The 21,522-nt window shown below is 42.3% G+C and overlaps 1 protein-coding gene across 2 annotated transcripts in view; it reads right to left on the reverse strand.

The window, feature by feature from the left end:
• The window catches only part of CERS5 (ceramide synthase 5), a 35,145-nt gene extending 13,623 nt beyond the window's left edge, over positions 1-21,522 (reverse strand). Inside the window, exon 1 of one of the 2 annotated variants that reach the window (XM_049883093.1) lies at positions 21,150-21,518. In XM_049883093.1, the coding sequence (XP_049739050.1) occupies positions 21,150-21,346 (197 nt within the window). In that variant the 5' untranslated portion in view covers positions 21,347-21,518. Of the gene's footprint in view, positions 1-21,149 lie in introns of both variants that reach the window. The other variant, XM_049883094.1, reaches the window with a different exon arrangement.

The following is a 21,522-nucleotide window of genomic DNA, read 5'->3' on the forward strand; positions in this document are numbered from 1 at the left end:
CCTGGTGGCATAGTGGTTAAGTGCCACAGCTGCTAACCAAGAGGTTGGCAGTTCAAATCCACCAGGCGCTCATTGGAAACTCTATGGGGCAGTTCTACTCCGTCCGATAGGGTTGCTATGAGTTGGAATCGACTCAATGGCAATGGGTTTTTTTTTTTTTTTATATACAATAGGTATCTAGGTTGATTTGATGCACTCAGTTGAGACATTAGAATTATGGTGTTGGCAAAGAATATTGAATATACCATGGACTGCCAGATGAACAAACAAATCTGTCTTGGAAGATGTACGGCCAGAATGTTCTTTAGGAGCGAGGATGGCAAGACTTAATCTCATGTACTTTGGACATGTTATTAGGAGGGACCAGTCCCTGGAGAAGGACATCATGCTTGGTAAAGCAGAGGGTCAGCAAAAAAGAGGAAGACCCTCAATGAGATGGATTGATACAGTGGCTACAACAATGGGCTCAAACATAGCAACGACTGTGAGGATGGTGCAGAATCGGGCAGCACTTCCTTCTGTTGTACATAGGGTCGCTATGCGTTGGAACCAACTTGATGACACCTAGCAACAGACTGACAAAACTCCAAACAAGGAGTCTAACACCCATCCTTTCTGCTAGATTGGCACTTCTCACAGTGTGGTCTGGAGACCCCTGAGGGTCCCCCAAGGCCCTCTCAGGTCTGCAAGGTCAAAACTATTTTCATAAAACTTCTATTATTTTATAATAATTCTTTTCTTTCTCTCATCCTTTCATGAGTGTACAGTGGAATCTTCCAGAGGTTATATGACATGAGACACTACAACAGAGTGAATGCAGAAGGTGATATGAAAATAAGTTGCCAGGTATTAAAGAGATTTGCAAAAAAATAATTTTTTGCTTTAGAAAATAGTTATTTTTCATAAAAGTGTTAGTTATATTAACATGTATTCAGTTTTGTTATTTTTAATGAATTAATAAATACATACTAAAATTTTTCCATTTTAATTCCCAAGACAGTAAACATTGATAAATATTATCCATAGAAACAAAAACTCTTTAAGGGCCTTGATAATTTTTCAGAATATAAAGGAGCCCCAAGGTCACAGTTTGAAAACTGCTGCTGTGCTGTAAGATATTAAGAAATCAAATTTATCTTGTGATTTTCTGTCCTCTTTGGGATCAATTTGCTACTCAAGTTTTAGAATAGTTTATCAGACCAGACTTCCCTTTGCCTATATAAAAAAAAATTTTTTTTTTTTTTTTTGCCTATAAAAAAAAAGTAGGCTGGAATAAATAGGCATTTAGTGGTATATAAAGGAAAACTACTCCTTTCTATTGGCCACAGCAGTATGAGTCTAGTGACCCAACCTGATGGTAATATATCTGTCTTGCTTTGTAGGGATCATTTCATTCTGCCCTTTTCCTGCCCTCCAGATGCATGGCAGCAGCTGACCTAAGCCTGGGTTAGTTAAGATGAAATTACCTACTACTTTGCTTTTTCATACAAAAGACAAGGGATTTACCAACAATTCTATCTTTGTATTTCATTGCAACATAATTGATATGAAAAATACACAAATAAATCTGAAAGTCTAGATCAAGCTTCTCAACTGATATATCATGGCAAGTAAATGGACTGACTATACTTATGCTGAGTTATTGATCTTCTTAGCCCTCAGGGAAGTCCATGGGACCTGGGGCAGCCAGACACTGTCAGTTTGTAGCTTCTGGCACATTACCCTACTGTGTAAAGCAAATACTATGATGAGGTTGGGAAGCACTGGCTTATATCAATTTCTGGAAAATTACAAAGTGCCAAAATAGATATAAAAAGACCAATTACTATCAAAGAAACTGAAATAGGTACGGGATGAAGAGGAGGAATATATAATAAAAAGAAAAAGGGTGTATACAGACTGACAAGGCTGGTGTATTGTTAAAGGAAGCATATCGAATAACTTCATTATCTGAAACTGATTGCTACTCACCACACACAACACACACACACAGTACACATACACACACACAGAGTCAAGGAGAGAAGATAACTGAGACACTGAAATCAAGATTCTGAGTTTCCAAAAAACTCTGCTCAGAGAATTCTTAAGTAGAAAAGCAGCATTTGAAAACCCTCTCCTCAGACATATGCCCCCAAAGGCAAATGCAGCATCACAGGAAACAGATTCAGAAAGTCCTCTCCCCTTACAACTGTGTTCTTAGTAAGCCAAGTCACATTTCTTTTTGGTTTTGTTTCCTCTGCCTTTTCCTAAAAGATGGTGTTTCCTAAGGGTTATATGCAGGTTCTTTTCTCACCCCAGGTGATTTCATTCATTTATAACGGAGGGTCTCAAAGTATGGTCTGGGAACCCCTCAGAGTCCCTAAGATATTCCCAGGGGGTCCACAAAATCCAAACTATTTCCATAATAATATTAAGACATTATTTGCCTTTTTTTTTTTTTTAAACTGTGTTGACATTTGCAATCATTGTACAAAGCAATGGTGGGTAAAACTTATAGCACTTTAGCACAAATCAAGGGAATGGTACCAAACTGTACTAATAGATATTATATTCTTTACTTCTATGTCTTCCCAGTTAAAAAAAAAAAAAAAGCCAGTTTCACTTTAAGAATGTGTTTGATGAAGCAGTACAAATTATTAGTTTTATTAAATCTCAAACCTTGAGTACATTTAAAAAAGTGTTCTGTGATGAAATGGGAAGTACACATAAAGCACTTCTGCTCATACCAAAACACATGGTTGTCTCAAGGAAAGACACCTGTGCGACTGTTTAAGTTGTGAGCTGAACTAAGTCACTTTTTCCGTACAACACCATTTTTACCTGCAAGAACGACTGGCAGACAAACTAAGGTTATTCAGATCTGGGTATTTTGCAAACATTTTGTCAAAAACGAATGACATGAGCCTGTCACTTCAAGGAAGACAATTTGTAGCATTTGTTGCAATGACAAAATTCAAACTTTCAAGTGAAATTAGAATCTTAGAAAGTTTATATCCACCTGTGAGCTTGACAACTTCTCAATACTAACAAGATTTTTCTAATGAGATTGGTTACGATAAGATTAACTAGTATTTTCTAAAAAATATTGCACAATGAAATGAAATTTGGAAGATCTGTATAACTCAATGGACCAGTATTTTCCAAATGACTGATACGTGGTGTCCATTCACAGTGCAAGACAGCCTTGACAGAACAAAAAGGGAATGAAAACTCATTAATGTGGTTTCAGATTCCACATTGCAACTAACCTTTAAGAAACTATTTGTTGTGTTTTGGTGTAGCATCAAAGAAGAATCATCAAGTTATCTCAAAGAGCTATTAAAATATTTCCCTCTTTTTAGTGACAAAGGAGCCCTGGTAGTGCAGTGGTTAAGTACTTGGCTGCTAAAAGGAAGGCTGGTAGTTCGGAACCCACCAGCCGCTCTGTGGGAGAAAGATGTGGGAGTCTGCTTCCATAAACATTACAGCCTTGGAAACCCTATGGGGCAGCTCTACTCTGTCCTTAACGGTTGCTATGAGTCTCAACAGACTCGACAGCAGTGGGTTTTCAGTGACACTATGTGGGGCCAGCTTTTCTTCATTATACTTTTAACAAAACAATGTATCACGAGAGACTGAAAGCAGGAGCCAGATAGGAGAATCCAGCTGTCTTCTATTAGGCCAGACATTAAACAGAATTGCAAAAATGTAAAATCAATGCTATTCTTCTCACTAAATATTTTTTTTGAAAAATATTTTTTCAAAAACATGTTATTTACGTTAACATATAATGGATGTGTTGTTATTCTTAAATTAATAAATACATTTTTAAATTTCTCAATTTTAATTTTAAATATGGTAATTATTGATAGCTATAACCCACATAAACAAAAGGTCTTTGGACTTCTCAATACTTTTTAGGAGTGAAAAAGGATCCTCAAAACACAAAGTTTAAGAACTATAAAATTATATTAATACTGTTTATGTGTTGGTGACGCCCAGACATTCCTTGTTCTTATACTCCCTATTATATATGCATCCACGCCAATGAATTTTTCTGAGTAAATTCTTTTTTTTTTTAATTTTGTTGTTGTTGTTGAGAATATACCCAGCAAAACATACACCAATTCAACCATTTCTACGTATACAATTAAGAGACACTGATTAGTCTTCGAGTTGTGCAACCATTCTCACCCTCCTTTTCTGACTTGTCCTTCCCCCATTAACACAAACTACTGCCCCCTAAAACTCCCATCTAATCATTCCAGTTGTTGTTGTCACTTTGATCCCATATAGATAGTTCTTAAAGAGAAAAATGCTCAAGGCAGACATATTTTACTAGTTAAACTGTTTGGTTTTAAGAAGACTTAAGGGATATTTTTAGTTTAAATTTTTAAAGATTATCTTAGGGCAATAATTTCAGGGGTTCATCCAGCCCCTTTGGTGCCAGAAAGTCAGGAATCCGAATAAATTCTTAAAACGATAGGCTTTGTCCTGATCAAAAGGGGGAAAAGTGTGGAACAGAATTCTAAATGCTCAATGAATCCAGACTTTTTGAAGCATGGAGGCTGGGTGAGCCCCTGAAACTGTTGCCTTGAGGCAATCTTTAAACTAAAAACATCCCCTGAAGTCTTTCTTTAAACTAAACAAAAAAAAAAATTTTTTTTTTTTTAATTACTAAAGAATGTTTGCCTTGAGCATCTGTGATGCAGTGAATTCCTTAATATGGCCCTTCTACCCATGGTCTTGTGACTCCCACAAAATGACTGGGTAAAACTACGCAGATAAGGTGCATGTAACCCTTCTGGGGACGGGACCATGCAAATAAGGTGTATGGAACCTTAACAAGGGGATTGGTCAGTTTTCCCATTTCACTAGGCTTAAAATGAGCCAATCCCAGAGACTAGGAAGAGCCTCAAGAGCCAGGAGCAGACCACATCTTTTGGACTTGAGGTCCCTGTGCTGTTAGCCTCCTAGCTCCAGGAAACAGAGATTTGTAACAGAGATCTGTAACACTGAAGACAGCAAGAGATGGCCTGGCAGCAGTGAGACGTGGCAGCAAACACAGCAGAGTCCAACGGCAGAGAAATGGTGGCAGCAGAATCAGGAGACTGGAGCAAGATGGCATGGTAGGCTTCCTGGCCCACAAAGCGAGAGAGCTGAGAGCGTTTGGGCAGGAGGCTTCTTGACAGAGAGGGGTGCCTCTGGGCACTTGTTGGAGGAGCTAAAGAGTTTTGTTAATACTTGCCCAAGAAGGGTAGGAGCCGAGGGGCTGAGAGTCGAGAGAGAGGCCTGCCTGTGGGCACAGCCAAGAAGCGGTCCTGTCTGAAGCACTTTACCCTGAGTCGTTCCTGAACTGTCACCTGTTGCTTCCCTAATAAACCCCATAATTATGAGTATAGTCAGTGAGTTCTATGTGGCCATTGCAACAAATTATCAAACTCAGCAGAGAAAAAGAGTGCCGTGGAAGGGATAGCTGGTGTCAAAATTGGTAAAAAGGCTGGAGAGAGGAGGTGTGCCTGACTTCCAGCTCACAGGAATCTGCCTTGGGCTGATGAGCTTGATTCTCTCTCCTCCTCCTTGTGAAGTTAAACAAGGTCTGACACCATGCCATTTTTACAGTATTGTGCTCTTCTGAAGATTTATATGGGATCAAATTGACAAGAACAATTTGAAAGGTCAGATAGGAAGCTTAGGGGGCAGTGAGTTTATGTTAATGGAGGAGGAACAATTTGGAGATGGAGGGTGAGAATGGCTACACAACTTGAAGAATGTAATCAATGTCACTGAATTGTACCGTTAGAAATTGGTGTGTATTTTGCTACGATATTTTCAACAAAAAAACTTGGGGGGAAAAAAAGAGAGGACAGGATTTGTCACGTACAAGGACACCTGTACGAAACCCAACATTCCTTGCATGGTCTGTGTACAAGTAATCTTTGCAGTTTCCTTTGAGGATCATTTAAAAAGCTGGCAAATTTGTTCTTAAAACAAAGCAGAAACAGACTAACAGAAAAGGCTATGACACATACTGTGCTAAACCACGACAAAGGCACACACTGTGGAATTACACTAGATTATTCTTCACACCTTCCCCATTTGCAGCAAAGTTATCTTCACCTAGACCTTTTACCTGGCTTAAAGAATTAACATGACCGATGCTTTGTGCCATCTGATGAACCTAGGTACTGTGATGAGAAAGAAGGATCAGCATCTTGCTTATATCTTACCTCATTCTATATAAGGGAAAGATGTCCTGAGATAATAAGTATTACTTGGAGTATGTCAAAGTGCTTCAGACAGACACAAACTAATTTAAGAACAACTTGCAGTTTTATTGTACAGTAGCCAATGAATATTTTAGTTTCTACAGAGCAGTGGTTCTCAAAGTGTGGTTGCAGAACAGCTGGGAATCCCTGAGACCCTTTCAGGGTGTTTATGATGTTTTCCCTTTTCCTATTACCTATCTGTGTAAGGCCATATTTTCTCCAAGCTCTTCAATAAAATCAACATAATAGAACAGACTAAATGCAGAAACAGATATGAGAACCCAGCTGTCTTCTATTAAGCCAGATAATAAAGAGATCTGCAAAAGTGTAACAAGTAAAAACAATGCCATTCTTGTCACTAACCTTTTTGTAAATAAGTTATGTTTTACGAAAAAGTCATCTTACATATAATGAGTTTATCATTTTGATTTTAGTGTGGTAAAATATATATAACAAAACTATACAATTCAATATTAAGTATATTTATCATATTGTGCAACTAAAAACAACATCTACTTCCAAAATTATTTTATCACTCCAAGCAGAAACTTAGTACCCCTTAAGCAGTAACTCCCTATTCTTTTCCAATATCATTATTTCTAAATGATTTAATAATGACATATTAAAAAAAATTTTTCGGTCTTAATTTCTAATACAGTAGTATTGACAAATGTAATCCATATAAACAAAAAAAAATTTTTTTTGAATTTAATTGTGCTTTAAGTGGAAGTTTACAAATCAGGTCAGTCCCTCATACAAAAATTTATATACATCTTCCTATATACTCCTAATTGCTCTCCCCGTAATGAGACAGCCCACTCCTTCCCTCCACTCTTTTTTCGTGTCTACTCCTCCAGCTTCTGACCCCCTCTGCCCTCTTATCTCCCCTCCAGATAGGAGATGCCAACATAGTCTCAAGTATCTACTTGATCCAAGAAGCTCATTCTTCACCAGCATCTGTTTCTATCCCATTGTCCAGTCCAATCCCCGTCTGAAGAGTTGACTTTGGGAATGGTTCCTGTCCTGGGCTAACAGAAGGTCTGGGGGCCATGACCACCGGGGTCCTTCTAGTCTCAGTTAGACCATTAAGTCTTATCTTTTTATGAGAATTTGGGGTCTGCATCCCACTACTCTCCTGCTCCCTCAGGGGTTCTCTGTTGCATTCCCTGTCAGGGCAGTCATCGGTTGTAGCCGGGCACCATCTAGTTTTTCTGGTCTCAGGATGATGTAGTCTCTGGTTCATGTGGCCCTTTCTGTCTCTTGGGCTCATAATTACCTTGTGTCCTTGGTGTTCATTCTCCTTTGGTCCAGGTGGGTTGAAACCAATTGATGCATCTTAGATGGCCGCTTGCTAGCGTTTAAGACCCCAGACACCACTCTCCAAAGTGGGATGCAGAATTTTTTTTAATAGATTTTATTATACCAATTGACTTAGATGTCCCCTGAAGCCATGGTCCCCAAACCCCCACCTCTGCTACGCTGGCCTTCAAGGCATTCAGTTTATTCAGGAAACTGCTTTGCTTTTTTGGTTGAGTCCAGTTGTGCTGACCTCGCCTGTGTTGTGTGTTGTCTTTCCCTTCACCTAAAGTAGTTCTTTTCTACTACCTAATTACTGAATACCCCCCTCTCTCCCCCTTCTCATAACCATCAAAGAATATTTCCTTCTCTGTTTAAACTATTTCTTGAGTTCTTCTAATAGTGGTCTTATACAATATTTGTCCTTTTGCAACTAATTTCACTCAGCATAATGCCTTCCAGATTCCTTCATGTTATGAAATGTTTCACAGATTCATCACTGTTCTTTATCGATGCGTAGTATTCCATTGTGTGAATATGCCATAATTTATTTATCCTTTTATCCGTTGATGGGTACCTTGATTGCTTCCATCTTTTTGCTACTGTAAACAGTGCTGCAATGAACATGGGTGTGCATATATCTGTTCGTGTAAAGGCTCTTATTTCTCTAGGATATATTCCAAGGAGTGGGATTGCTGGATTGTACAGTAGTTCCATTTCTAGCTTTTTAAGGAAGTGCCAATCAATTTCCAAAGTGGTTGTACAATTTTATATTCCCAACAGCTGTGTATAAGAGTTCCAGTCTCTCCACAACCTCTTCAACATTTATTATTTTGTTTTTTGGATTAATGCCAGCCTTAGTGGAGTGAGATGGAATCTCACGGTAGTTTTGATCTGCATTTCTCCAATGGCTAATGATCGTGAGCACTTCCTCATGTATCTGTTAGCTACCTGAATGTCTTCTTTCACATAAACAAAAATTTTTGAAGTTTTCAATAATTTTTAAGAGAATAAAGGAATCCTGAGACTAAAAGCATAAGAATTTCAGGAGTCAAGAAGGGAGCTACTGCACTGTGGTCACAATGTTTCAAGCAGAGGTAGGCTCCAGAGTCATTTATTCAATTAACATTTATTGAATAGCTAATATGTACAAAGCATTGCATTAGATACACCCAATCTAGTGAAGGAGGCAAGCCCTAAAGAGATCTGTATCTGAAAGTCATCCCCAAAGAGCAGGGTAGTTCAGATCTTGCTGTATAACAGTTCCATTCAACAGTGAAACTGTTTCTCTCCAAATACCGGCTGTGCCTCGACAAATGTTTCTGAGATCATTCACTTTATCTAGCTCCTTGACTTCACTACCTGTCTGTCAGCTTGTTGTACTGTGGTCGATTGCGTGTTGCTGTGATGCTGGAAGCTCTGCCACTCGTATTTCAAATACCAGCATGGTCTCCCATGGTGAACAAGTTTCAGTGGAGCTTCCAGACTAAGACAAAGAAGAAAGGCTGTCAATCTATTCTGAAAATTAGCCAATGAAAATCTTATGGATCACAACAGAACACTATCTGACTTGCTTGCTTTGGACATGTCATCAGGAGGGACCAATTGCTGGAGAAGGACATCATATTTGGTGAAGTAGAGGGTCAGCAAGTGTGAGGGAGACCATTGGCGAGATGGATTAACACAATAGCCACAACGACGGACTTTAACATGCTGGTGATCATGAGGATGACCCAGGACCGGGCAACATTTCATTCTGTTGTACATAAGGCTTTCATGAGTCAGAACTGACTCCATGGCAGCTATCTATCTATGACTTCAACATAAATCTACTATCACAGTAGGTAAAGAAAAGTAAATATAGAAATTATCCGGAAAAAAAAAAAATGATGAAACCTGAAACAATAATTGAGACAATCTAGACAGAAGCAAAAGAATCTACTGTAATAGATATTTTCCTCATGGAATGTATATAGAGTATATAATTTTTGTAAATCCAAGCATTTTAGCGTACTAGGAGAGTTCTATTGAAAGGAATACTAAAGTGAATTTACAACAAAGTGGTAGGATAAAAGACACAATCCCTCAATTCATTCATTTCATTAAACACATTTATCTTTTTAAGATGGATGAGTGATTATACAATCTAATGCATTTGCTTAAAATAGAAACACACACACCAAACAAGAAGTGGACTCGAGGAAAAAGGTTAACAAAATTTCTTAAGTTTTCATTATTCTTTGTGGTCTAAGAAACAACCGTTTGTCAGCAAGATACTAAAAAAAGCTACATTTTAATTAACAACTGTAAAAAAAACTGGATCTACCTCCTCCAAACTCTGATAATATCCTGTGCATACACTTACTACACTGTGTTTTAACCAATGATTTTCTTGCCTTTCTCCCCAAGGGCAGAAAGCATGACTTGTTGACCTTTTTATTTTTGGCATGTAGTCTGATAGCTGGTATATACCAAGCTCTCAATACGTAATCATTGAAAATGAACAACTGAAGTAATAGGTAAAAACTTAATCCTCAACTAAAAGGTGAAATGTCTCAAGAATCTGTGGCACCTGTAAGGAAGAAATTGAACTCAGCCTGTCCTCTTGGGTCATAAGATAATCTACTGGCTCATGTTTATCAAATGCAGAAAGTGGTCATTGATTTCTGGGGAATCAGTAGACATTCAAGTTAACCAATTTCGGTCTATAACCAGAGAATTTCCCAAGAAGAATTAACACAACCACAACATCTGATTTAGTCTGATGCTCTCTGTGCCTATAATTGAGACTTCTTATGAATGCTATCACTACCCAAAAGCTAAAGACTACAAGGATGCAGTATGATTGATCACTTTTATATGGCCTTTCTTGCCACGGTCTTGTGACTCCCACCAAATGCCTGTGTGGGCCTATGCAAATGAGGGGATTAGATAGCTTGCTAATGCACATAAGGTGCCTGACACCCTTGTGGGGGTTGGGACCATGCAAATAAAGTATATAGCACCCTAATGAGGGGACTGGTCAGTTTTGCCATCTGCTAGGCTTAAAAAAGAGAGCCATCCCATTGGCAGAAAGGTAGGACCTCACTACCATCAAGGAGTGGAACATGTTCTTTGGACCTGGGGTCCCTGTGCTGAGAACCTCCTAGACCTAGGAGACGGAGAGAAAGAGAGAGCAAGTGAGGCAGCTGTAACACTGGACATAGTGCAAGATGTCGAGAAGCAGTAGCAGAGAAATGGCGGCAGCAGAACCAGGAGACCAGCACGAGACAGAGTGGTAGGCTTTCCAGCCCAGAGAGCAAGGCGGTTACGGTAGGCTTGCCAACCCACGGAGTGAGAGAGCTGAGTGCCTTTGAGCAAGAGGCTTCCTGGTGGAGTGGGGTGCCTCTGGGCATTTATCAGGGAACTAACCAGCTTTGTAGTACATGACTGAGCAGGGCACAGGCCAGCCCGAGGGGCCCAGGGGCCAAGCCTGCGGGCACAGCTAACGCGCTGTCCTGTCTGAAGAAGTGAATCTGAGTCGTTCCTGATCCTGAATTGTAAGCTATTACTTCCCTAATAAACCCCTAACTGTGAGTATGCTCTGTGGTTTCTGTTTAGCCCCTGCAACAAAATATCAAACCCAGCAGAGAAGTATAGAGTGCTGTGGGAGGGATGGCTGGTGTCAGGACTGTTAAAAAATTTGGAGAGAGGAGGCATGTTTGGCCTCTGTGTGATAGGAATCAGCCTTGGGCTGATGTTGATGGTGATTCTCTCCTCCCTACTCATGAAGTTAGAGGAGGTCAGACGACCCGAACGCCATTTTTACAAAGGTATAACCTTTTTAAGAAACCCTGATAAACCTTAATTTACAAAAAGAGATATAATAAAGGGTTATTATTATCATTGCCTTATTAGGGCTGTGAAGGTCTCCATGTACATTTAACTACTTGACAAACTTGTCTGTTTATAGATCATTAACTACTTGACTGAGGAGATAAATATAGAACATAACTACAGAGCAATGCTTGGCTAGAAGGCGCTGTCAAGAAGGCACTAACAACTGAAGATCGCTCAAAACAGTTTATTAGTTAAGTGGTCATTTAAGTCATTTAGAAAATGATCTACATTTTAAAATCCCATTATTACTACAATTTTTTTAGAAAGACCTGTTGTCTAAAGCAGAAACCCTGGTGGCGTAGTGGTTAAGAGCTACATGCTGCTAACCGGAGAAGGCTGGCAGTTTGAATCTACCAGGTGCTCCTTGGAAACCCTATGGGGCAGTTCTACTCTGTCCTGTAGGGTCGCTGAGTCAGAATCAACTGGACAGCAATGGGTTTGGTTTTTGGTATTGTGTAAAGCAAGGAAAACTGCCTTGCTTTCGATTTTTTAATAGTTAGAAGTGGTATAGTTAACTCCTTTTTCAGTAATACCTCAATTAACCCGCTTAAAGATAACGCAGGGCTGGATTCAGGTATACACAGGCCAAAAATCAGTGAATTCTTTAAAAGAAAGTTTTTATTTGCCTAAAAATACCTCTGAAGAGGAAGTCGAAATAGGTATAGCTCCTTCTCTCCACTTTATAAGGAAGGTACAGATTTCACTTGCTGCCTCCCCTTCATTAATCTCTTCTTTAATCATCTAGGACACCCTGATTTCTGAATCAGGAAGTGGCTAAAGCAAAAATATCTGACATGTTTTTGCTCAGTGACAAATACATCATCTCCAGGGACAGAGCCAGGAACCTGACCTGAGGCATGACAGTACTCAGGGTTGTCTGCAGAGCATCAACACAGACTGCACAGAAAAGGCTGGGGAAAGAAGTTTCCCCAGAGAGAGGGGGGCACAGAAGACTTTCGACCATGTGGAGCTTATTAAGAGGTAGGTTCTTAGATAAGGGCAGGGCCACGTGGTCACATTTTCCAATCTTGCTCTGCTGGATCTGCAAACCTGACTTAATTCTGTGATTTACAATTCAGGAACACCCAACAGAATACCTTTAGGGATGCAGAGGAATGGGCTGTTTCCCTTGCGGCCTACTTATAATTAGCAGCTGTGGCCAATCTTCCCAAAGCCTCTCTCTCTCCCCTCTCTGGAGGACCTACTAATATTGGGCTACAATGCTATGATATGACACAGATCTGAGAGGAGGGTAGCAGGCCTGTCAGAAGAGGAAAAAAATTTCTTCCTCCATTTAGACAGAAGTGGGGGAGAACAGGATTAAAAAAAAAAAAAAAGTATGTAGCAGAGGTAGCAAGGCTTGCAAGAGGAAGATGAAATGAGTGGTCAAGAAACGTGCACAAGAAGATGAGTCACTTCTTTTCCTGCCAGTTCCATGACAGGTCAGCGAGTTTGTTCTGGCCCCAGTGAAAGAGAATGGTATTGAGAAGGCTCTTTAGACCAACAGAGAAAAGGGAATCAGCATAATGAATAAGCATCGGTGAAAGCCCTTACCCATCTCCTGTATAATTCACAAAATAATTTTCTTCTGACAATAAAATGCTCTCACTGCACTACCATATTAAAAACAAATGAGTCTGTATAGCTCTGATGGTGTGAATATTGTCTCAGGCTCCCCTCCGTGACCCTAAGGAATGCCTGCTCAAGGGACTAAATTATTAAATTGCAAACAATTTCATCTTTAAGATCCAGTTAAGTCAAACCCAGTCACTGAGTATGGACCAATCTTTCCCACAGGTCTCAATCAGCAACATACTAAAAGAAGTTTTAAAAAACAAATTGGAGTTTTAAAAAATCTTTTGATAGGGTACCAGGAGTTGAGTGTGTGCGTATGAAAGAGAGAGAAAAGCTGTAGTGCAATGGATTGCTTTTATATGGCCTTTCCCACCATGGTCTTATAACTCCCACCAAATGACTGGGGAGGACTATGCAAATAAGGTGCATGGCACCCTTGTGGGGGTGGGGCCATGCAAATAAGATGTATGGAACCCTAACAAGGGGATTGGTCAGTTTTGCCATCCTGCTAGGCTTAAAAAGAACCATCTCAGAGGTTGAAAGGGAGGCCCTCACTATCACCAAGAAGAGATGGCAGTGGAGGATGTCCTTTGGACTTGGGAACTCTGTGTTGAGAACTTCCTAGACCCACGAGACAGAGAGAGAGAGCTGTAACACCAGAGACACTGCAAGATAAGAAGTGGTGGCAGCAAGGCAGTGGCAGCAGAAACAGGACACCAGTGTAAGATGGCACAGTAGGCTTCTGGGTCCACAGAGCAGGGTGGTTACAGTGGATGTGCCAACCCACGGGAAGACAGAGCTGAGCACCTTCAGGCCGGAGGGTTGCTAGCAGAGTGCGGTGCCTCTAGGCACTTGTTGGTAGAACTGGGCTTGCTGACCCAAAGTGAGAAAGCTGAGCACCTTCAGGCCTAAGCTTACTGGCGGAGTGGGGTGCCCTGGGCACTTACTGGCAGAGCTAAAGAGCTTTGTAACGCTTACCTGAGTAGGGCAGAGGCTGGGCCAGCCAGGAGGCCTGATGGGCCGAGAGAGGCTGAGGGCCAGAGAGAGGCCTGCCTGTGGTCACAGCTAAAAAGCTGCCCTGACTGAAGAACTGGATCCTGAGTCCTTCCTGTTCCTGAATTGCAACCTGTGACTTTCCTAATAAATTTCATAATTGTGAGTATAGTCTGTGAGTTCTGTGTAACCACTGCAACAAATTATCGAACCTGACAGAGAAGTAGAGTGCCATGGGAGGGACGACTAGTATCAGAATTGGCAAAAAGGTTGGAGAGGAGGTATGTCTGACCTCCGCCTCACAGGAATCAGCCTTGAGCTGTTTGTTATCTTGATTCTCCTTCTCCCTTGTGAAGTTAGAAGAGGTCAGATGCCCTTAATATGCCATTTTTACAGTTGGTGTCAGAAGTGAGATTCATTACAATGGCTCCAGACTCATGAAAGAATGGGACTTTGTAAGAGAAAGAACCAGGGGGCGTGGGAAGTGAAACTTTTGATTCTTAGATGGTTACTTTGTTTGATGTTACCTGTAATGGCTGAAACGAAAGAGATATTATGCTGCAGCTGAGGGGAGAAAAGCTCCATCTGGCATGGCTTCGGTCAAAAGCCAGGCCAGTTAAACAAGTTGACTTAGAGGAGGCCAGGGTGTTCTGGCTCCACCCAGCCACAGGCCCAAGGCCACAGGCATATGAATGGGAAGATAGTTAAGGGGTGGAGAAGATGAAACTGTAACATTTTTAAAAGGGTTATGTGTTTATTTGAACGTACTGTGGATACTGGATATTCCTCCTACCTAGTATTGAAACAGACCTACATGTATGATGGAAATGATTATTGGGTTACAGATCGGGTCGCCATGAATTGGAATCGACTTGACCACAATGGGTATAGATAACAGAGAGGATGTAACTCTGCCTTCAGCCAATACTGGACTGGATATGCTGAAAGACGAACTAGGATTTGCCCAAAGGAAACATAGACTGTTGGTTTGAATGCAGTAGTCCTATGTATAGTGTACTGGGGGCTTAGGTCAAAAACCTGAGTTTCGCCTAGAATCTTCTGAGCCAAGAAATTTGCATTTGAAAAAAAGACCTGCAGAAAAAAATTGACCGTTTTACTTTTTGAATTTTGAGCAAGTGGTTTGCCATTCCATGTGCCAAGTTAGGGAAAGTCAGCGCTCGTCAGAAGAACCCCCTCCCAGGACTGGAACTTAAAGGGAGCTGGTGAGTATACAGCCTGGTACGCTCACTTGAGGTGACCACCTGGTACCATGAGATGAGTGGAAGTGGGAGAGGTGCAGAAATGAAGAGATGGTCTGAGTTTGGACATGTTCCATTGGCATCCACTGACCTAGCCCACAGAGGCTTGGAATGAGAGAAAGAATGGGCTGGCTGGTCTCAAGTTGTGTAGACTCCTGAGCCTACAGGTGGTGTCCGTTGACCTAGCCCACAGGGGATACAAATGAGAGAGAAGAGAGAAAAAGAAAGACTGGCTGATCTGAAGGGCAGGGAGATGTGTGGATACCCAAGCCTATGCCTGGTACCCACTGACCTAGCCCACAGAGGCTAGGGATTAGCTGACCAGCACCCAATCAAATGGAGAGAAAGATGTCTGACACCATGAGCTGGTGTAGACTGCTGCAATTTAATGGTATGCTCTGGACCAGACTTTGCTTATGGATGCAGATGCTCAAAGCTCCAACCAGAAGAGAAGATTCCTCAGATCAAGGAACATGCTTGTCTCCTCAGAATACTGGATAGGGACAGACAATTTAAACACTGGCTATCTAAAATGGGGGAGATAAAAGCTTACATGCTTTAATGGGTATACTTACATTATTGAGGGGGACAAGGGAGGATCCCCACTGAATAGATTGTTCTCTTCCTGATGAGTCTGGGGAAGAGAAGGTGGGGGAAGATGTTGATAGGATTATATGATTCAGTTCTGAGTGCTGACTGTTAACCGGGTTAATTGTGATTGTAAAAACTGTAATTATAGAAGCAGTAACTGTGAAAGAGTAGAATAAGGGGGAGACAACTGCGGGACTAGAGTACAGTGGCCAAACCTAAAGTCCATTAAAGACTTTGCTTGTAAGGCTCAGAGCAGTTAAATTTTATCAGAGGCTAGAAAGGGTGAAGAAGAGATGACTTTTTTTTTTTTTTAATAATTTTTATTGTGCTTTAAGTGAAAGTTTACAAATCAAGTCAGTCTCTCACACAAAAACCCGAGATGATTTTTTGAGAATCTGACCAGATCAGATGGATACCTGCAGCAGACCTGAATGGGTGGTACCTGAGTAACCTCACTCTGAGGTCTGTCCTACTGAAGGACTAATTGTTAATGACTGTTTTGGACTGCAAAAATGATTGGGAGGGGGAAGTTATCCTCCAAGTATGAAAGAACCATGGCTAGAAAAGCCAGGGGGTGGCCTGCGATAGGATGGATTGCTTTTGTATGGCCTCGCCTGCCACAGTCTTGTAATTCCCACCAAATGACTAGATGGGACCATGCAAATGAGGTGCTTGTGGCCTAAGAGGATTGGATAGTTTGCTAATAATGCAAATAAGGTACACAGCACCCTTGTGGGGGTTGTTGTCGTTAGGTGCCGTTGAGTCGGTTCCAACCCATAGCGACCCCAAGTACAAAAGAATGAACACTGCCTGGTCCTGCGCCATCCTCACAATCGTTGTTTGAGCCCACTGTTGCAGCCACTGTATCAGTCCATCTCATTGAGGGTCTTCCTCTTTTTTGCTGACCCTCTGCTGTACCAAGTGTGATGTCCTTCTCTAGGGATTGATCCCTCCTGATGAAACCAAAAAACCAAACCCACTGCCACTGAGTCCATTCCGACTCATAGCGACCCTATAGGACACAATAGAACTGCCCCATAGAGTTTCTAAGGAGCGCCTGGCAGGTTTGAACTGCCGACCTCTTGGTTAGCAGCCATAGCACTTAATCACTACGCCACCAGGGTTTCCATCCATCCTGATACGAAGTCCAAAATATGTGAGATGTAGCCTTGTCATCCTTGCTTTTTAAGGAGCATTCTGATTATACTTCTTCCAAGACAGATTTGTTCATTCTTTTGGCAGTCCATGGTATATTCAACATTCTTTGCCAACACCACAATTCAAAGGCATCAATTTTTCTTCAGTCTTCCTCATTCATTGTCCAGCTTTCACATGCATATGAGGTGGCTGAAAACACTATGGCTTGTGTCTGAGGCACCTTAGTCTTTAAAGCGACACCTTTGCCTTTTAACACTTTAAAAAGACCTTTTGCAGCAGATTTACCCAATGCAATGCATCATTTGATTCTTGTGGGGGTGGGACCATGTAAATAAGGCGTATGGAACCCTAATGAGAGAATCAGTCAGTTTCGCCAACCCGCTAGGCTTAAAATGAGCTGTGTCAAAGGCGGAATGGGAGGACCTCACTACCATGAAGAAGAGATGGGAGCAGAGCACATTCTTTGGACCCAAGGTCCCTACGTTGAGAACTTTCTTGACCCAGGAGACAGGCAGAGAGAGTTGTAACACCAGAGACAGTGTAAGATACTGAAAAACGGATGCAGAGAAACAGATGCTGAGAAACGGCTGCAGCAGAACCATGGGGCTGGCATGAGATGGCGCAGTGGACTTCCCAGTCCATGAAGCAAAGCAGTTACAATGTATGTGCCAACCCATGGAGCAAAAAGAGCTGCGTGCCTTTGGGCAGGATGCCTGCTGGAGGAGAGAGGTGCCTCTACGCACTTGTCAGTAGACCTAGGCTTGCTGACCCAAGGAGTGAGAGAGCTGAGTGCCTTCGGGCAGAGGCTTACTGGCAGAGTGGGGTGCTCTTGGGCACTTATTGGCAGAGCTTAAAGAGCTTTGTAACATTTGCCTGAGCAGGACAGAGGCCAGTCCAGCCCAAGAGGCCTGATGTGTCGAGGGCCCAGAGGCTAAGGGCCAGGAAGAGGCCTGCCTGTGGACACGGCTGAAAAGCAGTCCTGACCAAAGCACTGTATCCTGAGTCGTTTCTAATCCTGAACCTGTTATTTCCTTAATGAACCCTATAACTGTGAGTATGGTCTATGAGTTCTTTGTGATCACGGAAAACAAATTATCGAACCCAGCAGAAAAGCAGAGTGCCATGGGAAGGATAGCTGGTGTCGGAATTTGTAAAAAGGTTGGAGATAGGAGGAATGTCTGACTTCCGTCTCATAGAAATCACCCTTGGGCTGGTGATCTTGATTCTCCGTTCTCCTCATGAAGTTATAGGTCAGCTGCACCAGCCACGCCATTTTTATAGTGAACCTTTAACAACAGATACAAAAGAGATGTAGTCTTGCCTCTCTCAATCAAGCCAAACATCTATGGTATTTCAGATTGAAGATCCAGGTTCAGGGGTACTCTCTGGGCATTTGGGTGTACCCATCTCAATCATTCAATAAGTACTGGCCACACACTACATTTAAGGCATTCTGCAAGGTATAGGCCATCACAAGCAACCAGTCGGCAGAGGTCCACAAAGCAATGTCTCTGTCCTTTGATACGTAATAATCTCCTATCTGCAGTTCTTTAGCAAAAGAAATAGCTAAGTACAAACAGGTAGTCAGATGATTTTTTAAGTCATTTCCGTCAGTTTAGGCTGCAGTTCTCTAGAGAATGTGGAAACTTAAAAAATAAATGCTCAACGTAGTTGATGAAAAGGAAGAGAAAGTAAGTCCAAACTGTAAACTCTGTATTTATTCTTCAGGGGATTCCTGACACAAAACACACAAATAATTTATCAAGGGGCACAGTGTAAAATTCACTAAAATATGCAGTAACTGGAACAAAAACAGATAAAATGCAAAGTTCAAGTCAAACCCATTATATTAAATAACCTCGAATAGGATGAACATGGATTTGTTCTCCAAATTCTACAATACTAGGAACAGGGGGGTTAAATCTTAACTCTTACAAGAGGGTTTAAGGATTAAGAAAGGATGGCCACATCATTCGGTGGAAAGAGCACTGGACTGGGGAACATGATCTGGATCCTGGTTCCAGTTCCTCCTCCACGTGAGTATACAACCTCTGAAAAGCTTCAGGATGTTTCTAAGTCTCTGTTTACTATCTGTAAAAGGAGGAGGCTGGAGTTCTAGCACTTACAGTTTATAGTTACTGCATTAACTGTTTTTAGAAACTAAATCGGTGGGATTTGAGGAATGAGAAAATGTAGGAAAGACGATTAGCTGTACCAATATTTCTGGATGTCTTTTACTATACTCTAAGAGTGCCTTCTATCCCCTTTATGGAAAATATCACAAGAGAGGAACCGGTAAAGTAGCTGTCAATTCTATTACTAACTTAGGTAGTGGGTCTTAAAGAGAAATAAAATAGCAAGACTGCTTCCAGGGTTAACTTGACCAATAGCAAACATGAAACAAACAAGGTGCCTGCCCTCACTAGCCAAGAAATATCATACTAGAATGCTTTCGGCCCAGTATTCCCATCCACCCTTATTCCCCTGACACTGGAGCACCATAGAAACGTTCAGATAGAATTCCCACAGGTAAAGGATCCTTTCCAGTGGCTCTGCTAGGGATATATGTCTACAGCCCTGTGGGAGAATCCTTCGAAAATCTAAAGAGATAAGTAAGTTTATATAACAGGAATGTTTATAAGCAACAAGCTATTTCTTCTTATCACTAACAAGGGGGAATTTTCCATACTGGCATACACTTACTCCTGAGAGAGACAAGTGGTATGTGCCTCTCCACTCCGGGAATACTTAATACAATGACTATACTTAAATAACAGCAACACCAAATTCCTAAGGACCCAGAGACAGCATTTATTTAGATTTTTAGGTTTCACTGCTTCTGCTAAGAGCATTTTCACTTTTGGACTTCAACAGGTTGGAAAAATACTTTGATGACAATAGACAAACAGTAAATAGATGAATAATGTGCTACATACAGCATTTTTTGCAAGATTTTTGTGTCAGAAATAGCAGGCAAATAAAAAAAGCAATCCAAAACATAATACTAACTCTTTAGAGAGTAACAGATTATTTTATCTGCAACACACTGTCATCCTAGAAAGAGCACCTTTGCATTACAATAATTTCTACTCCGGACAAAGGCAAAATGTACAAGATATGTCAAAGTGCAATTCTCATTACCTATGCAGAAAGAAGTCTCCTTCCTGGAGTTTGAGTAGACTTGATCGAAACAGCCCATAGCTACAAGTCTACATTATAAAATCGCCACATCAAGTCCTCAGTAAAGATCTTTATCTTAGACAGCAGATATGACCCATTCACTCAAAGAAAGGTGAAATCACTGTTACCAAGAGCACAAGGTTGGACAAAGTATGTTGTGTCTCCTACTAAACTCACTTTGAAGCTTGCTCAATATAGCTATCTTCTAATAAACGCTATGGCTCTTAATCCCTTCCAGACGACCAAGCCTTTCATGTAGGCCTCCAAGGCCTGCTCTGCAGTTGACACCTTTCCATACTTTGGAAGCCTCAGGCTCTGCCATACTCATGCCTACCAGATTTCTACTTTCATTCTAACTCTGGGGGAATTTTTCTGAACACACACATATCCTAAACAAACGTCCATGAGCTGACAAACCAAGGCTTGGGGCCTAACTAATCCTGTTCCTTTCAACTCTCAGAAACTAAAGTGTCCTAACAAATCCTAGATTCCCACGAACCCACTCCTGCTTGGAACATGTGGCTCTCGCGGAGACCCCCTCAGCTTCCACGGCCCTAACTGGTTCTAGTTCCCCTGGCCCTCTCCTGCTCCTCGCTTCGGGATCTCTGCCCAAGCTCACACTAAATTCCTCATGTGTAGAAGGCTTGGAGGTTAGCTGGGAGAAGGCCTATAAGGCCCCCTACAAGACCTCCAGGATGTAAAATTGAATGGGCTCGGCGTTTCCCTCGCCCCTCACTCACTCTTTCATTTGCCTACGCCCCTGCTCCCTGTATTTACCCAGGCTCCACAACCCCCTCGGTACCCCTCAAGGCATCCCCCTCGGCGGCCCAGACTCCTCCAGCCCCCTCCTTCCGGGCTTTCCCCTCAGTTCTGCTTCCGGTCCTCGGTCTCTCCCCCAGGGCGTCTCCAGCGCCCGCGTCCCCGCGTCGCCCCCGGCCCTCTGCGCCGCTCCCTCGCGGGCTCTCACCGCTCGAAGAGCAGCCTCACGGAGAATATGCCCGCCGCCAGCGGGAATACCGAAAGGATGTGCCGGGCCCGTGGGTAGCCGTAGCCGTCGCCCGGTCCCTCTAGGTCGGCCCAGCTCACGTTCTGTGGCAGCCAGAAGCGCTCACTCCACAGCCAGCCCCACAGCAGGCCTAGAGCTCCCGCCGCCGCTGTCGCCATCTTACGCCCGCCCCGCGGCTGCCGCCGCCACAGCCTCAGCTGCCGCCACAGCCAACGGAACCCGCGGGGAGGCGGACCCGCGGCGGGGTGGGGCCGGGCCGGCAGCCACCCCCTTCCGGCCCCGGCTCGGCCCCGGGACAGCTCAGCCCGCCTCCTTCGCGGGGCCAGGCCTCTTC

This window comes from Elephas maximus, chromosome 4 (assembly GCF_024166365.1).
Source record: "Elephas maximus indicus isolate mEleMax1 chromosome 4, mEleMax1 primary haplotype, whole genome shotgun sequence".
NCBI lineage: Eukaryota > Metazoa > Chordata > Mammalia > Proboscidea > Elephantidae > Elephas > Elephas maximus.